The sequence below is a fragment of the Mustelus asterias genome, unplaced genomic scaffold (assembly GCF_964213995.1).
Source record: "Mustelus asterias unplaced genomic scaffold, sMusAst1.hap1.1 HAP1_SCAFFOLD_106, whole genome shotgun sequence".
NCBI lineage: Eukaryota > Metazoa > Chordata > Chondrichthyes > Carcharhiniformes > Triakidae > Mustelus > Mustelus asterias.
This window is the reverse complement of record NW_027590150.1, coordinates 190,204-202,432: the sequence shown is the minus strand read 5'-3', so window position 1 is coordinate 202,432 and position 12,229 is coordinate 190,204. Positions and strand designations below refer to the sequence as shown.

Here is a 12,229-nt window from a genome sequence, read left to right as displayed (position 1 = left end):
ATTTCCAAAATTCACCGTTGTTCTTCCTGACTCTAAACCCAGTTGTAAAGGAGTTTCTGTTCTGCCTCCAGGACCACTGAACCATGGAAGAGCGTGGCTGGGACACATTCCTTACACACCTCAGCTTACACAGCCACATGTTCAGTCCGGGATGTCACTAAAAGCAGCAATGACAAACTCCAAATTCTACAATCATTTGTGAACTCGCTGGTGTCTCAGAAGGTCGGATAACTGAATGAATCCCTTCTCACACTCAGAGCAGGTGAATGGCCTCTCTCCAGTATGAACTCGTTGGTGTCTCTGAAGAGTAGATGACTGAGCAAAGCTGTTCCGACATACAGAACAGGTGAAAGGCCTCTTCCCAGTGTGAACTCGTTGGTGTACCAGAAGGTCGGACAACTGACTGAATCCCTTCCCACACTCACAGCAGGTAAATGGCCTCTCCCCAGTGTGAACTCGCTGATGTCTCAGAAGTTGGGATGACTGAATGAATCCTTACCACACACAGAGCAGAGGAATGGTCTCTCCCCAGTGTGAACTTGCTGATGTGTCAGAAGGTGGGATGACCGATTGAATCTCTTCCCACACACAGAGCAGAGGAACGGCCTCTCCCCAGTGTGAACAAGCTGATGTGCTACCAGGTGCTTCTTGCTTTTAAACCTCTTCTCACAATCAGAGCATTTAAAAGGTCTCTGATCACTGTGTACAAGTTGATGGTCAGTGAGATGGGATGACTGAGTGAATCGCTTCCCACATACAGAGCAGGTGAATGGTGTCTCCCCAGTGTGACAATGATAACGTTTTCTCAGCTTTGGGTAATTGAAGCTCTTCCCACAGTCCCCACATTTCCACAGTTTCTCCATGATGCCAGTGTCCTTGTGACTCTCCAGATTGGACAATCAGTTGAAACCTTGTCCAAACTGTATGGTTTCTCCTTGCTGTGAATGATGTGATGTTTTATCAGGCTGTATAACTGGTTAAAGCTCTTTCCACAGTCAGTTCACTGGAACACTCTCACTCGGTGCTTTTCCAGTCAATTGTTTCAAAACTTTCAGTTTGAAATCCTCAGACAGAAACAGAGAAACATTTCTCATTCCACATTCAAAGGTTCACAATATTCAAGCGCTGATGAATCAAGTGAGTAGATGTTGGATGTCATGTTTGGTTTGATGTTCTTGTTTGGAATTCCTCCCTTTCTCATAGCCTGTAAAAGGAGTTTATAAAATGAATCCTCGTAAGTACAGGACAGAAATTCTAAATAGACAATTCTGATGCTGTGGAACATCTTTTCCTTGCTTGTTCACTTATGGGCTGAAGGACCTCTTTCTGTGCTGTGTGACTCTATGACAGCAAGTCCAGTTAGCCCCAAGACCTCAGTGCCTGCTCACCCACATTGATTCCCAGTCACAACAAAAGCAGAAACTGCTGGAAACTCGCAGCAGGTCTGACAGCATCTGTGGACAGAGAATAGAGCCAACTTTTCGAGTCAGGATGACCCTTCATCAGATTTCAGCATCTGCAGTACTTTGTCATGATTTCCAGTCAAGCAGAGTCCTGGTTTTGAAATTATCAGTCTTATATCCAAATACCAGACACATTGATAGCTGAAATAATTTCCCACAGACAGAACAGCTTCTTTACACATTCAAAGGTCAATGATCTTGATGAATCGACTGAATCTAGATACAATGTTTTGAATTGTGAATTCTCTCCTCCGAGTATCCTGTAAATACATTATTGTCAGTCCAGGTTAGCAATCCACCATTTTCAGTTTTTATTTCAGATTTCTAGAACTCACAGAATTTTGCTTTTAACATAGAAATGCATAAAGCTCTGTCCTGCTGCTGGTATTGCCCCCTATAAAGATGGCAGCGCCCTTGCCGGAACATTGCCCCTTATAAAGATGGCAGTGCCCTTGCCGGAACATTGCCCCTTATAAAGATGGCGGCCGGCGAGCCCGGCCCGACACCGAGAGAACAACCGTCTCGGTCCAAATTGGGGACCGTTAGATTTTTACTCGAACTTTGCGAGCCGAGTCCGGTGGTAATGAAATCTCTCCACCCACCGGCTCCGTTCCCCACCCACACTGGGTGTTTTATTTCACCCGTTGCGAAAGCCACACGACCGCCTCGCGCTTCCATCAAGCTGCAGCACCCGCACCGCGCATGCTCCAATCACAGCCTGACAGTGCGCATGCGCAGCAGCTCCCGCAGTGAATGCTGGGCAATGGCTCTGCCATTGGATTGTCCCTTTGTGGACACAGATTGGAACAACAGGGACAAGACCATTCATCAGCAATTCACACACTGGTCATGTCTGCCATGTCCTTGATTATTGGTCACATGTGGTCAGCACTGCTGCCTCACAGCGCCAGGGACCTGGGTTCAATTCCAGCCTCAGTTTACTGTGTGGAGTTTGCACATTCTCCCTGTGTCTGCGTGGGTTTCCTCCCACAGTCCAAAGATGTGCAGGTTAGGTGGATTAGCCATGATAAATTGCCCCTTTCATGTTGGGGCATGAGATTACAGGAATAGGGCCTGGATGGGATCGTTGTCGGTGCAGGCTTGATGGGCCGAATGGCCTTCTTCTGCACTATAGGGATTCTATGATTGTGTGTGTCAAATTTAGTGCTCTGAACATTGTATAATTAAAAAGTAAGCATGCAACCTATTTTTCCAACAGAAATCGAGTACAATGTTGGTAAATGTGAGGTCATCCATTTTGGTAGGAATAACAGCAAAATGGACTATTTTTTTTTATTGTCACATGTTTTAGCATACAATGAAAAGTATTGTTTCTTCTGCGCTATAAAGACAAAACATACCGTTCATAGAGAAGGAAATGAGAGAGCGCAGAATGCAGTGCCACAGCCACAGCTAGGGTGCAGAGAAAGACCAACCCAATGCAAGATAGGCCCACCCAAAAGTCCGACAGCAGCACGGGAAGAAGCTGCTCTCGAGTCGGTCGGCACGCGACCTCAAGACCTCTGCATCCCCCTCCCGATGGAAGAAGGTGGAAGAGAGAATGTCGGGGGTGCGCGGGGTCCCCAACCATGCATTTAAATGGTAATAAATTGCAGCATGCTGCTGCGCAAAGGGACCTGGGTGTCCTTGTGCATGAATCACAAAAAGATGGTTTGTCAGAGCCACCGGATGATAGTCATTAAGGCACGCTGCCCTGGCTTTTCTTTGGTATCGGGATGATGGTCCTCTTCTTGAAGCAGGTAGGGACCTTAGATTGTTGTAATGAGAGGTTGAAGATGTCTGTGAATACCCTTGCCAGCTGGTCCACGCAGGACCTCAGTGCTCATTGGGGTACCCCGTCTGGGCCAGTTGCTTTCCATGGGTTGACTTTTGAGAAGGCTACTCTGATGTCTGCACTGGTGACCTAACATACAGAATCATTCGAGGCTTCTGGTATGGAGGGTGTGCTCTCGCTGACCTCTTGCTCACAACGGGCATAGAATGTGTTGAGCTCAGTGGGGAGGGGTGCATTGGAGCCGGTGATTTTACCTGCCTTAATCTCGTAGCCTTTTATGTCTTGCAGACCTTGCCATAGTCGACGGGAATCCATGTGGATAGCCTAGGATTCTAGCTTGATCCGGTACTGTCTTTTGGCATCTTTGATGGATCTTCATAGATCATATCTGGCTGTCTTGTATAGGTCAGTGTCGCCTGACATGAACGTCTCAGATCTAAACTTCAGCAGACAGTGGATATCCCTGTTCATCCATGGTTTCTGGTTGGGAAACACATGGATTTGCTTCTTTGGCACGCAGTCTTCTACACGCTTACTAATGAGTCAGTTACTGTGGTGGAGGACTCATTCAGGCTGGTCACAGAGTTTTTAAATACTGACCAATCTACTGACTCTAAGCAGTCTAGTAGGAGATCATCCGATTCCTCAGACCAATATTGCACGACTTTCTTTGGCAGATTCTCCCATTTCAGTTTTTGCTTTTAAGCTGGGAGCAGGAGCACAGACGTGATTTTCCAAGGTGTGGACTGGTGATAGAGCAGTCGGCATTTTTGATATTTGTATAGCAGTGGTCTAGGATGTTTGGGCCTCTGATGGAACAGGAGATGTGTTGCAGGTACCTTGGTAGAACACCCTTGAGCTTGGCCTGATTGAAGTTTCGGCTACGATGAACAAGGCCTCAGGACAAGGCCTCGTCTCAAGGCTATTTGTGGTGGTGTATATTTCATCCAATGCCGTCTTCACGCCTGCGTGGGGTGGGACGTAAACTGCTGTCAGGCTAACAGAGGTGAACTCCCATGGAAGGTAGTCAGGGTGGCATTTTAGCGTCGGGTATTCTAGACCCGGGGATCCAATGTAATGATAATACAGTCAATATCTCGTGCACCATAACCAAAGTTTGGGTCTCATTTGATAGCGAGTGAGTCATGGTCTATTGATATAATATATTCCAATTCTGTTATTTGTCACTCTGCCACTTACTATTTGACAATAACCTGCCTGATATTAAAATGTTACTGCATTTTACAACTGCAGGTCCTGGGGCTGATTGGAATCTGGTGTAACAATGATAATCACAAAGATCGGTTCCAGTGTCGCTGAGGTCATTTTGCCTGCAGGTAACCTGACATTAAGGGAGACAAGAGGCCCAACAAATATTTGCTTGTAAGAGGAGGACAAGATGTAAGGGGGCAATGATAGTTTGAGGTTTGTGTGTTATGCTGAGTGTCACTGGGAGGTGAGTGGGAAAATAGGAATGCAAACATTATGGCAGAGACATGTGTTACTGACTCTACTTGACTGAGAGCTGTTATGCTCAAGGGGAGAATAATGAGGACATGGGGAACTCCAGAGATTTCTGATATTGAGGTGTACCTGTGAGAGGAACTGAAAATAATCAGTTCCTTCTCATGGTTATCTGCAATTCTTGAGTTACAGTCACATGGGAAACAGATCTGACAGCTCATCAAACCCAATATTTTGATCTTCTGTTTGAGACACATTGTGACTGAAAAGATCAAATGTTAAAACCTCAGGAGAGAAACATTCAGAATGTCACAAAGACGAGTGAACTGTCAATTAATCCCATTTACCATCGTTCTGCCAAATTCCCTCTGCAAGTATTTATCCAATTCTCTTTGAAATTTACTATTAAATTGGGCAGCACGGTGGCTGGGCAACACGGCGGCACAGTGGTTAGCACTGCTGCTTCACAGTGCCGGGTTCAATTCCCAGCTTGAGTCACTGTGTGGAGTTTGCACGTTCTCCCCATGTCTGCGTGGGTTTTTCCGGGTGCTCCAGTTTCCTCCCACATTCTGAAAGACGTGCTAGTTAGATGCATTGACCCAAACAGGCGCCGGACTGTGGCGACACGGGGAATTTCACATAACTTCATTGCAGTGTTAATGTAAGTCTTACTTGTGACTAATAAACTTTACTTGAAATCTGCTTCTAGCACCTGTCAGTTTGTACATTCCAGATTGCATCAAATTATTGTGTAAAAAATCATCCTCATCACCCTCTCCAGTTAAGTTGTCAATTATGTTAAATCTCTGTATCCCCTCTGTGAACAGACTCTCCTGCACCTGGGAAACAGTTTCTTCCTATCGACAGACCCTCCAATACCTGGGAAATAGATTCTCTCCATCGAAAGACCCTTCTGCACCTGGGAAAGTTTCTCCCCATCGACAGACCCTTCTGCACCTGGGAAAGTTTCTCCCCATCGACAGACCCTCCTGCTTCTGGGAAACAGTTCCTCTCCATTGACACTATCATAAATCGTTTGTCATTTTAAACACCTCTATTAAACCTCCCCATCACGTACCCTGATCTAAGACAGAAAAGCCCATGTTTTTCCTGCCCTGAAGAATCATATGGACTCAAAATGTTAACTGTTTCTCTCTGACTTGCTGAGTTTTTCTGCTTTTTTCCCTGTTTTTCCTTCTATAATCAATCAGAAACCCTTCATGATGCTGAACATCTCGGTTAAATAGGAACACACAGAGACTGAGAGAGATACAGAGGAGAGACAGAAAGACAAAAACATTGAGAGAGATTTTAAAAAACAGAAAGATGAGGTGGTCAGAGATAAAAGCTGAGAAACAGAGGAAACAAGCAATACAGAGAGAATGATATACAATATAAGGGAGCAGGCTATCAGTCCCCAGCTATGGGGAGCAGAGGGAACTCAGTGACTGATCCACAAATACAGCTCGTTATATCCGGGAATGGAGACTCTGAACAGAAATAACAGACTCATTTGTAAATGTCACTGCAATGTGATCCTGTGTGACTCTGCCCTGTCTCTGTGGATGGATATAGGCCGCACTGATACATGTTCTCACCAGATTGTGGCCCCTGGATTTATTTTTTGCCCAGAAGTGAGATGCGCGGTTTGCAACCGGCAGCAGAGAAACAGGAAGTTGTATTTCCTGAGAGTGAAACAGGCGACATCAGTTTGAGATGTTATCACCGTGAATATTCTTCCTGTCTGTGAGGGTGAACTCACTCTGACAGCATCAAGAACAACCACACAGATTGCTGCCGCTCTCAGCATTACATTCATCTCCATTCCCATGTTAAACAATAAACAAAGATTATTTGGGTTTTTAACAGTCAATGAATTGGGAGATGGACTGAGGGTCATCACTGGGAGAGATGAGGGGAAATTATAGAAAGGAATGAGTTTCCCCCAAAGAGGGTGATCAGAAAATGAGAGTGAGTCAGGGCCTGTCAGAGGAAGTGGGAGAGAGAAGTGGGGAGACAATGGCCTCGTGGTATTATCGCTAGATGTTAATGCAGAAACTCAGCAAATTTTCTGGGGACCCAGATTCGAATACCGCCATGGCAGATGGTGGAATTTGAATTCAATTCAAAACATCTGGAATTAAGAATCGAGTGATGACCATGAAACCATTGTCAGAAAAACCCATCTGGTTCGCTAATGTCCTTTAGGGAAGGAAATCTGCTGTCTTTACCCGGTCTGGTCTACATGTGACTCCAGGGCCACAGCAATGTGGTTGACTCTCAGCTGCCCTCTGAACAAGGGCAACTAGGGATGGGTAATAAATGCTGGCCAGTCAGCGGCACCTGTGTCCCACATATGAATAAAAAAAACAGAGAGAGAAGATTGAGTCTCTGTAAATTCGATGTTGTCTCAGACAGAGAAGAGAGATTGAAGGTGTTTGGTGCTTTTTTAGAGAGAGATAACCAGAGAATAAAAAAATTAAGTGAGTTTCAGCACTATCTGACATAAAAAAGTTAAATGAATGAGTGTCTGAGAGAAAGATAGAGGTTAAGTGACTGAGACAGTATTTGAGAGAGAGGTAAGGGAGTGAAAGGAGCGTGTTTAATTGAGTGTAGAGGTGGAAGGTAAGTGAAATGAGTGTCTGAGAGGAGAGCGATGTTAAGTGAGTCAGTATCTGACAGAGAGGAGAGATATTAACTGAGTACCTGACAGAGAGGAGAGATATTGAGTATCTGACAGAGAGGAGAGATATTAAGTGAGTACCTGACAGAGAGGAGAGATATTAAGTGAGTATCTGACAGAGAGGAGAGATATTGAGTATCTGACAGAGAGGAGAGATATTGAGTATCTGACAGAGAGGAGAGATATTGAGTATCTGACAGAGAGGAGAGATATTAAGTGAGTACCTGACAGAGAGGAGAGATATTGAGTATCTGACAGAGAGGAGAGATATTAAGTGAGTACCTGACAGAGGGGAGAGATATTAAGTGAGTATCTGACAGAGAGGAGAGATATTAAGTGAGTGAGAAGAGGTTCACACAACTGAGGATCACTGAGAATAATCCAAAATAAGGAGATCACCCAGAAAACTACCAATAGGAATCTTCAGCTGAACACATCATTCATTCTTAAAGGGACAGTTGGGGCTTGATGCTGTTCAGTTTCCAGTTAAAGGGACAGGCACAGCTTCACTCTTCTCTCTATTCTGTTTATAATGGTTAAAGGTTGATAGGAGTGAGGTTTATTTAAAAGGACAATGTGTGGGAAGCCTCATCAATAAAACTGGGAATTCTTGGACACGCTGTAGCTCCTTTTTATCTGGGAATCAAATTGTTGTCCAATTGTCCCAGCAGATAACAGGTTCCTTTGAACTCTCCAGCTGCTACTTTAATGCAGACTTTAACCAATTTATTTTAAACTGGTTTCTGTTCAATAAACTGGCACTGACACAAACACATTAAAATATTTTAGACTTTTCTGCATTTTCAGTCTGGAAATCTAATCCTGCCGTTTCACTCTCAGTCAGGAACAGATCCGAGTTTTGCACCAATCTCTGATTTAGCAGCATCCTACCAGCATTCACTGTTGTTCTTCCTGACTCTAAACACAGTTGTAAAGGAACTTCTGTTCCTGGTCTAGGAGCGCTGAAACATAGAAGGGAGCGACTGAGGTTCTTGCACATCTCAGGATTAAACCACACGGGTACTTTGCTGTCGTGAAGAGAGATGAGGAAGAGCAAAGTGCTGTTTGTCCCTCTCTGTGACCCTGAAGGACTGCGTCCTGTTTGCCATATGATCCTCCCCCGATTGTCCTTTCTGAGCTCCAGCCTGGTGATGTGGGGTCAGGTGGGAAAGACAAAAATCGACAACAATTTTAAAAAACAAAGCTGGTCTATTTCATATTTATTCAGAATATTAAACCTCAACGGATGAAGACTGTCAGAGTGAACACGATTCAGTCCTGGATATGATTAACAGCATCATTAAGAGTAGAATCCAAACCTTGCAGTCGTTTGTGAACTCGCTGGTGTGTTAGCAGGTGGGATGACTGAATAAATCCCTTTCCACAGACATTACAGGTGAACGGCCTCTCCCCAGTGTGAACTCGCTGGTGTTTCAGAAGATAAGATAAATGAGAAAATCCCTTCCCACAGACAGAGCAGGTAAATGGCCTCTCCGCACTGTGAACTTTCTGGTGTGTCAGCAGGTTGGATGACTGACTGAATCCCTTCCCACACACAGAGCAGGTGAACGGCCTCTCCCCAGTGTGAACTCGCTGGTGATTCAATAAGTTGGATGAACGAGTGAATCCCTTCCCACAGTCTGAGCAGGTGAAGGGCCTCTCCCCAGTGTGAATTCTCTGGTGGTTCAATAGGGCAGATGGACGGCTGAATCCCTTCCCACACACACAGCAGGTGAATGGCCTCTCCCCAGTGTGAGCATATTGGTGCGTTAGCAGATCCTTTTTATTTTTAAAGCTCTTCTCACAGTGGGAACAATTAAAAAGTTTGTTATCAGAGTGAACAAGTTGATGTGTCTGCAAGTGGGATGACTGAATGAATCCTTTCCCACACACAGAGCAGGTGAACGGTCTCTCCCCAGTGTGAATTCGTTGGTGTGTCAGCAGATCCTTTTTGCATTTAAAACTCTTCTCACAGTCAGAACATGTAAACATTCTCTCATCAGTGTGAACAAGTTGGTGTGTCACAATGTGGGATGAGCGAGTGAATCCCTTCCCACACACAGGGCAGGTGAACGGCCTCTCCCCAGTGTGAACCCGTTGGTGAGTCAGAAGGTTGTATGAATGGGTGAATCCCTTCCCACAGACGGAGCAGGTGAACGGTCTCTCCCCAGTGTGACTGCGCCGATGAACTTCCAGTTGTGATGGGAAACCGAATCCCTTCCCACAATCCACACATTTCCACGGTTTCTCCATGGTGCGGGTGTCCTTGTGTTTCTCCAGGTTGGATGATCAGTTCAAGCCTCATCCACACACACAACATACACGTAGTTTCACCCTGCTGTGAACTGTGATGTTTTTTCAGGCTGTGTAACTGGTTAAAGCTCTTTCCACATTCAGTTCACTGGAACACTCTCACTCGGGTGTGTGTTTGTCTCGATGCTTTTCCGGTCACACTGATGTTTAATTTCTTTGCCCACAGGCAGAACAGACAAATATTTCTCTTTCTATATTCAAAGACCAATGATATTCAGCTCCGAAGGAACTGAATGACTTTGTCAGATGTGATGTCCGGTTTGAATTTTCTGTCTGCCAATCTTTCACTTCCAATATCCTGTAAAAACAGTTTAGAAAAGTCATCACTGTCAGAACACGATAGAAACTCTGAACAGACAATTCTAGTTCGTCTGGAACATTTTTTCCTCTCTTGTTCCCCCAAATCTGTAAATCTCCGTCCCACACACTCTCCCTCCTCCCTGGGCTGAAATCCAAACCCATCTCACCATTTCTTTCCTCCACTCCCAGTTTTCTCCCTCCCTCTCCTCTGTCTGGGTTCAGTTCTCCAGCTCCTGTCTGCAGACTGACAATAAAACCAATGGGTCTTATTGGGGATGTTGGGGCCTCCAGCGGGTGTTTGTGAATCCTTCCCGCCCACCTCCCAGGGTTTCCTTCCTTCCCAGAGATCAGAACCCTCATTGATTTGAGGCCAAAGTGTAACCTCTTATTTATTGTCCCCCTCCCCCATCCTCTGATGTGAACCATCCTCCAGTGGCTGAGCCAGGATGGGGCCGTTAACCTGGGCCTGTTCCCGGGAGGGAGGGAGGGAGGGAGAAGCCCCGCAGCTGCAAACCAGGGAGCTGACAATGATTCTGAAGGGTTTGCGGATCCACAAAGTGTTTCCAAATCCTCCCAGCCACCGCCTAACGCTGACTCCGCTTCTCCGGGACAAACAAGCGCCAAGGACAGCAATGACACTGCGCATGCTCCACATCACAATGCCCGGGAGCTGATTGACGCCAGCTCCGGACCAATAGGAAGAGGGGGCGGGACTGGAGGACCGAGCGGGAGCGGTTGGTCCTCCAACCAATCGGAGTGAATGAGGGGCGGGACCTGAAGCATGCGCAGTGCGGGTAATGGCGGCGGCGGACGGACGGTTTCAACTTGGAAGCGAGAACAATACAAGGTAGAGGGCGGCGCGCGGGGAATGATAAATGTGGCGGGTGGGTGGCCTTCAAAAAGAATACGGCCCGGCCGTACATCTTCGAGGCCGCGACAATGGCTGAGGGGCCGACAACCCCAGCCATTGCCTTGACACAGGCCTCGATGGACATGTCGGGGTGGGCGTAGCACTTAACCCCGAGCTGCCGCGTGAGCAACGAAAAAGGTGGCAGGGCCTTGGGAGCGGCGGGGGCTCTGGTAGCTGCCACGCCCGCATAGGTGGGCCGAGAAGGCTCTGCCACGGCAGGACGTATAAGAGGAGGGAAAAATAAGGGAGGGTAGGGTAGGTGGATGGGGATCGAGGTGCTCTCTCCCCGGAGCGAGAGAGGAGGTCGGAGGAGCAGGAGGGAGGACGAGGGACAAGGCACGGAGGGGGGCCGGTGCCCCAGTCAGGGGGAAAGAGGGGAGGGGGTGCCGGTGTTGGGGGCAGCAGCAGTGGGTGGGGGACTTTACTCCTCCAGCCCTTTTGGGCGCAAACAGTTCAAGTCCGGGGTGTCTTCACGCCCGCCCGCCCGCAGATGGAAAAAACAGTCTGAATTTACTTCACCCCCCCATCCCTTTCAGGCACCGACCTTCTGATGATGAGGGCACTCAGTCCCTCGATGTTGAAACGTGCAGTCCTCCCTCCCATCGATGGAAAGAAAAAAGAAAGAAAGTCACTCCGTGTCCTCTCTCCCTCCTGGGAGAGAGCACCCTCCAGTGGGCGGACGGACGGAAGACAGGCAGGCCAGACGGCAGGCAGGCCAGACGGCAGGCAGGCAGGCCGGACAGCAGGCAGGCAGGCAACAGCTCACCTTCCTCCCCCTTCCCACTTTCAGATGCTGGAATTAACAAATTAACATTCCTGCCCGGTTCTGACCCAGGGACCTTTCGCGTGTCAGGCAAACGTGACAACCACTTCACTACAGAAACAACCTCTCTGATGTTGGAGACAGGAGGAAGTTTCAGTCTGTCTGAAGCTCAATCTTCATTCACACAAAGCCCGCGCTCTGATCAGCTGGAGGACCAGAGTCCTTCCGGTCCTTCAACTCTTCCTATTAATCAACACCTCAGAAGGTCAGGGGGCAGGATCTGCCCTGCAATTCGCAGCTTCCCCCTCCCTTGGACATGCGCAGTCCCGGGCCGGGGGGAGGGGGAGATCACCGAGCAGCTTCTCGCTCTGGCCGGAGCCGCCAGCCGGTTGCCTGGAAACCTTGGCTCGATGTGGTGCAGGGGGAGGGGAACAATGGGTGGGGGCGGGGCTCCCGGGTCCGCGCGCCCAGGCCTGAGCACTGGAACCCAGAGACGTCACCGCGGAGCAGAGTGATTCCTATTGGCTGATTCAGGCAG

At 47.6% G+C, this 12,229-nt stretch overlaps 3 protein-coding genes across 9 annotated transcripts in view; 1 reads left to right on the top strand and 2 right to left on the bottom strand.

The window, feature by feature from the left end:
- The window catches only part of LOC144484419 (uncharacterized), a 113,037-nt gene that overhangs the window by 63,992 nt on the left and 36,816 nt on the right, over positions 1-12,229 (top strand). The gene's annotated exons all lie outside the window — the stretch shown is intronic.
- The window catches only part of LOC144484407 (uncharacterized), an 82,434-nt gene that overhangs the window by 37,573 nt on the left and 32,632 nt on the right, over positions 1-12,229 (bottom strand). The window lies entirely within an intron of this gene.
- Positions 2,814-12,229, bottom strand: part of LOC144484400 (uncharacterized) — a 42,174-nt gene continuing 32,758 nt past the window's right edge. Inside the window, exons 1-2 of one of the 6 annotated variants that reach the window (XM_078202926.1) lie at positions 11,443-11,477; positions 2,814-10,016 (exon numbers count right to left, since the gene is read on the bottom strand). In XM_078202926.1, coding sequence (XP_078059052.1) covers positions 8,678-9,658 — 981 coding nt within the window. In that variant the 5' untranslated portion in view covers positions 9,659-10,016; positions 11,443-11,477 and the 3' untranslated portion in view covers positions 2,814-8,677. Of the gene's footprint in view, positions 10,017-10,185; positions 10,665-11,442; positions 12,201-12,229 lie in introns of those variants that run through there. The other 5 variants (XM_078202928.1, XM_078202929.1, XM_078202927.1 and 2 more) reach the window with 5 other exon arrangements.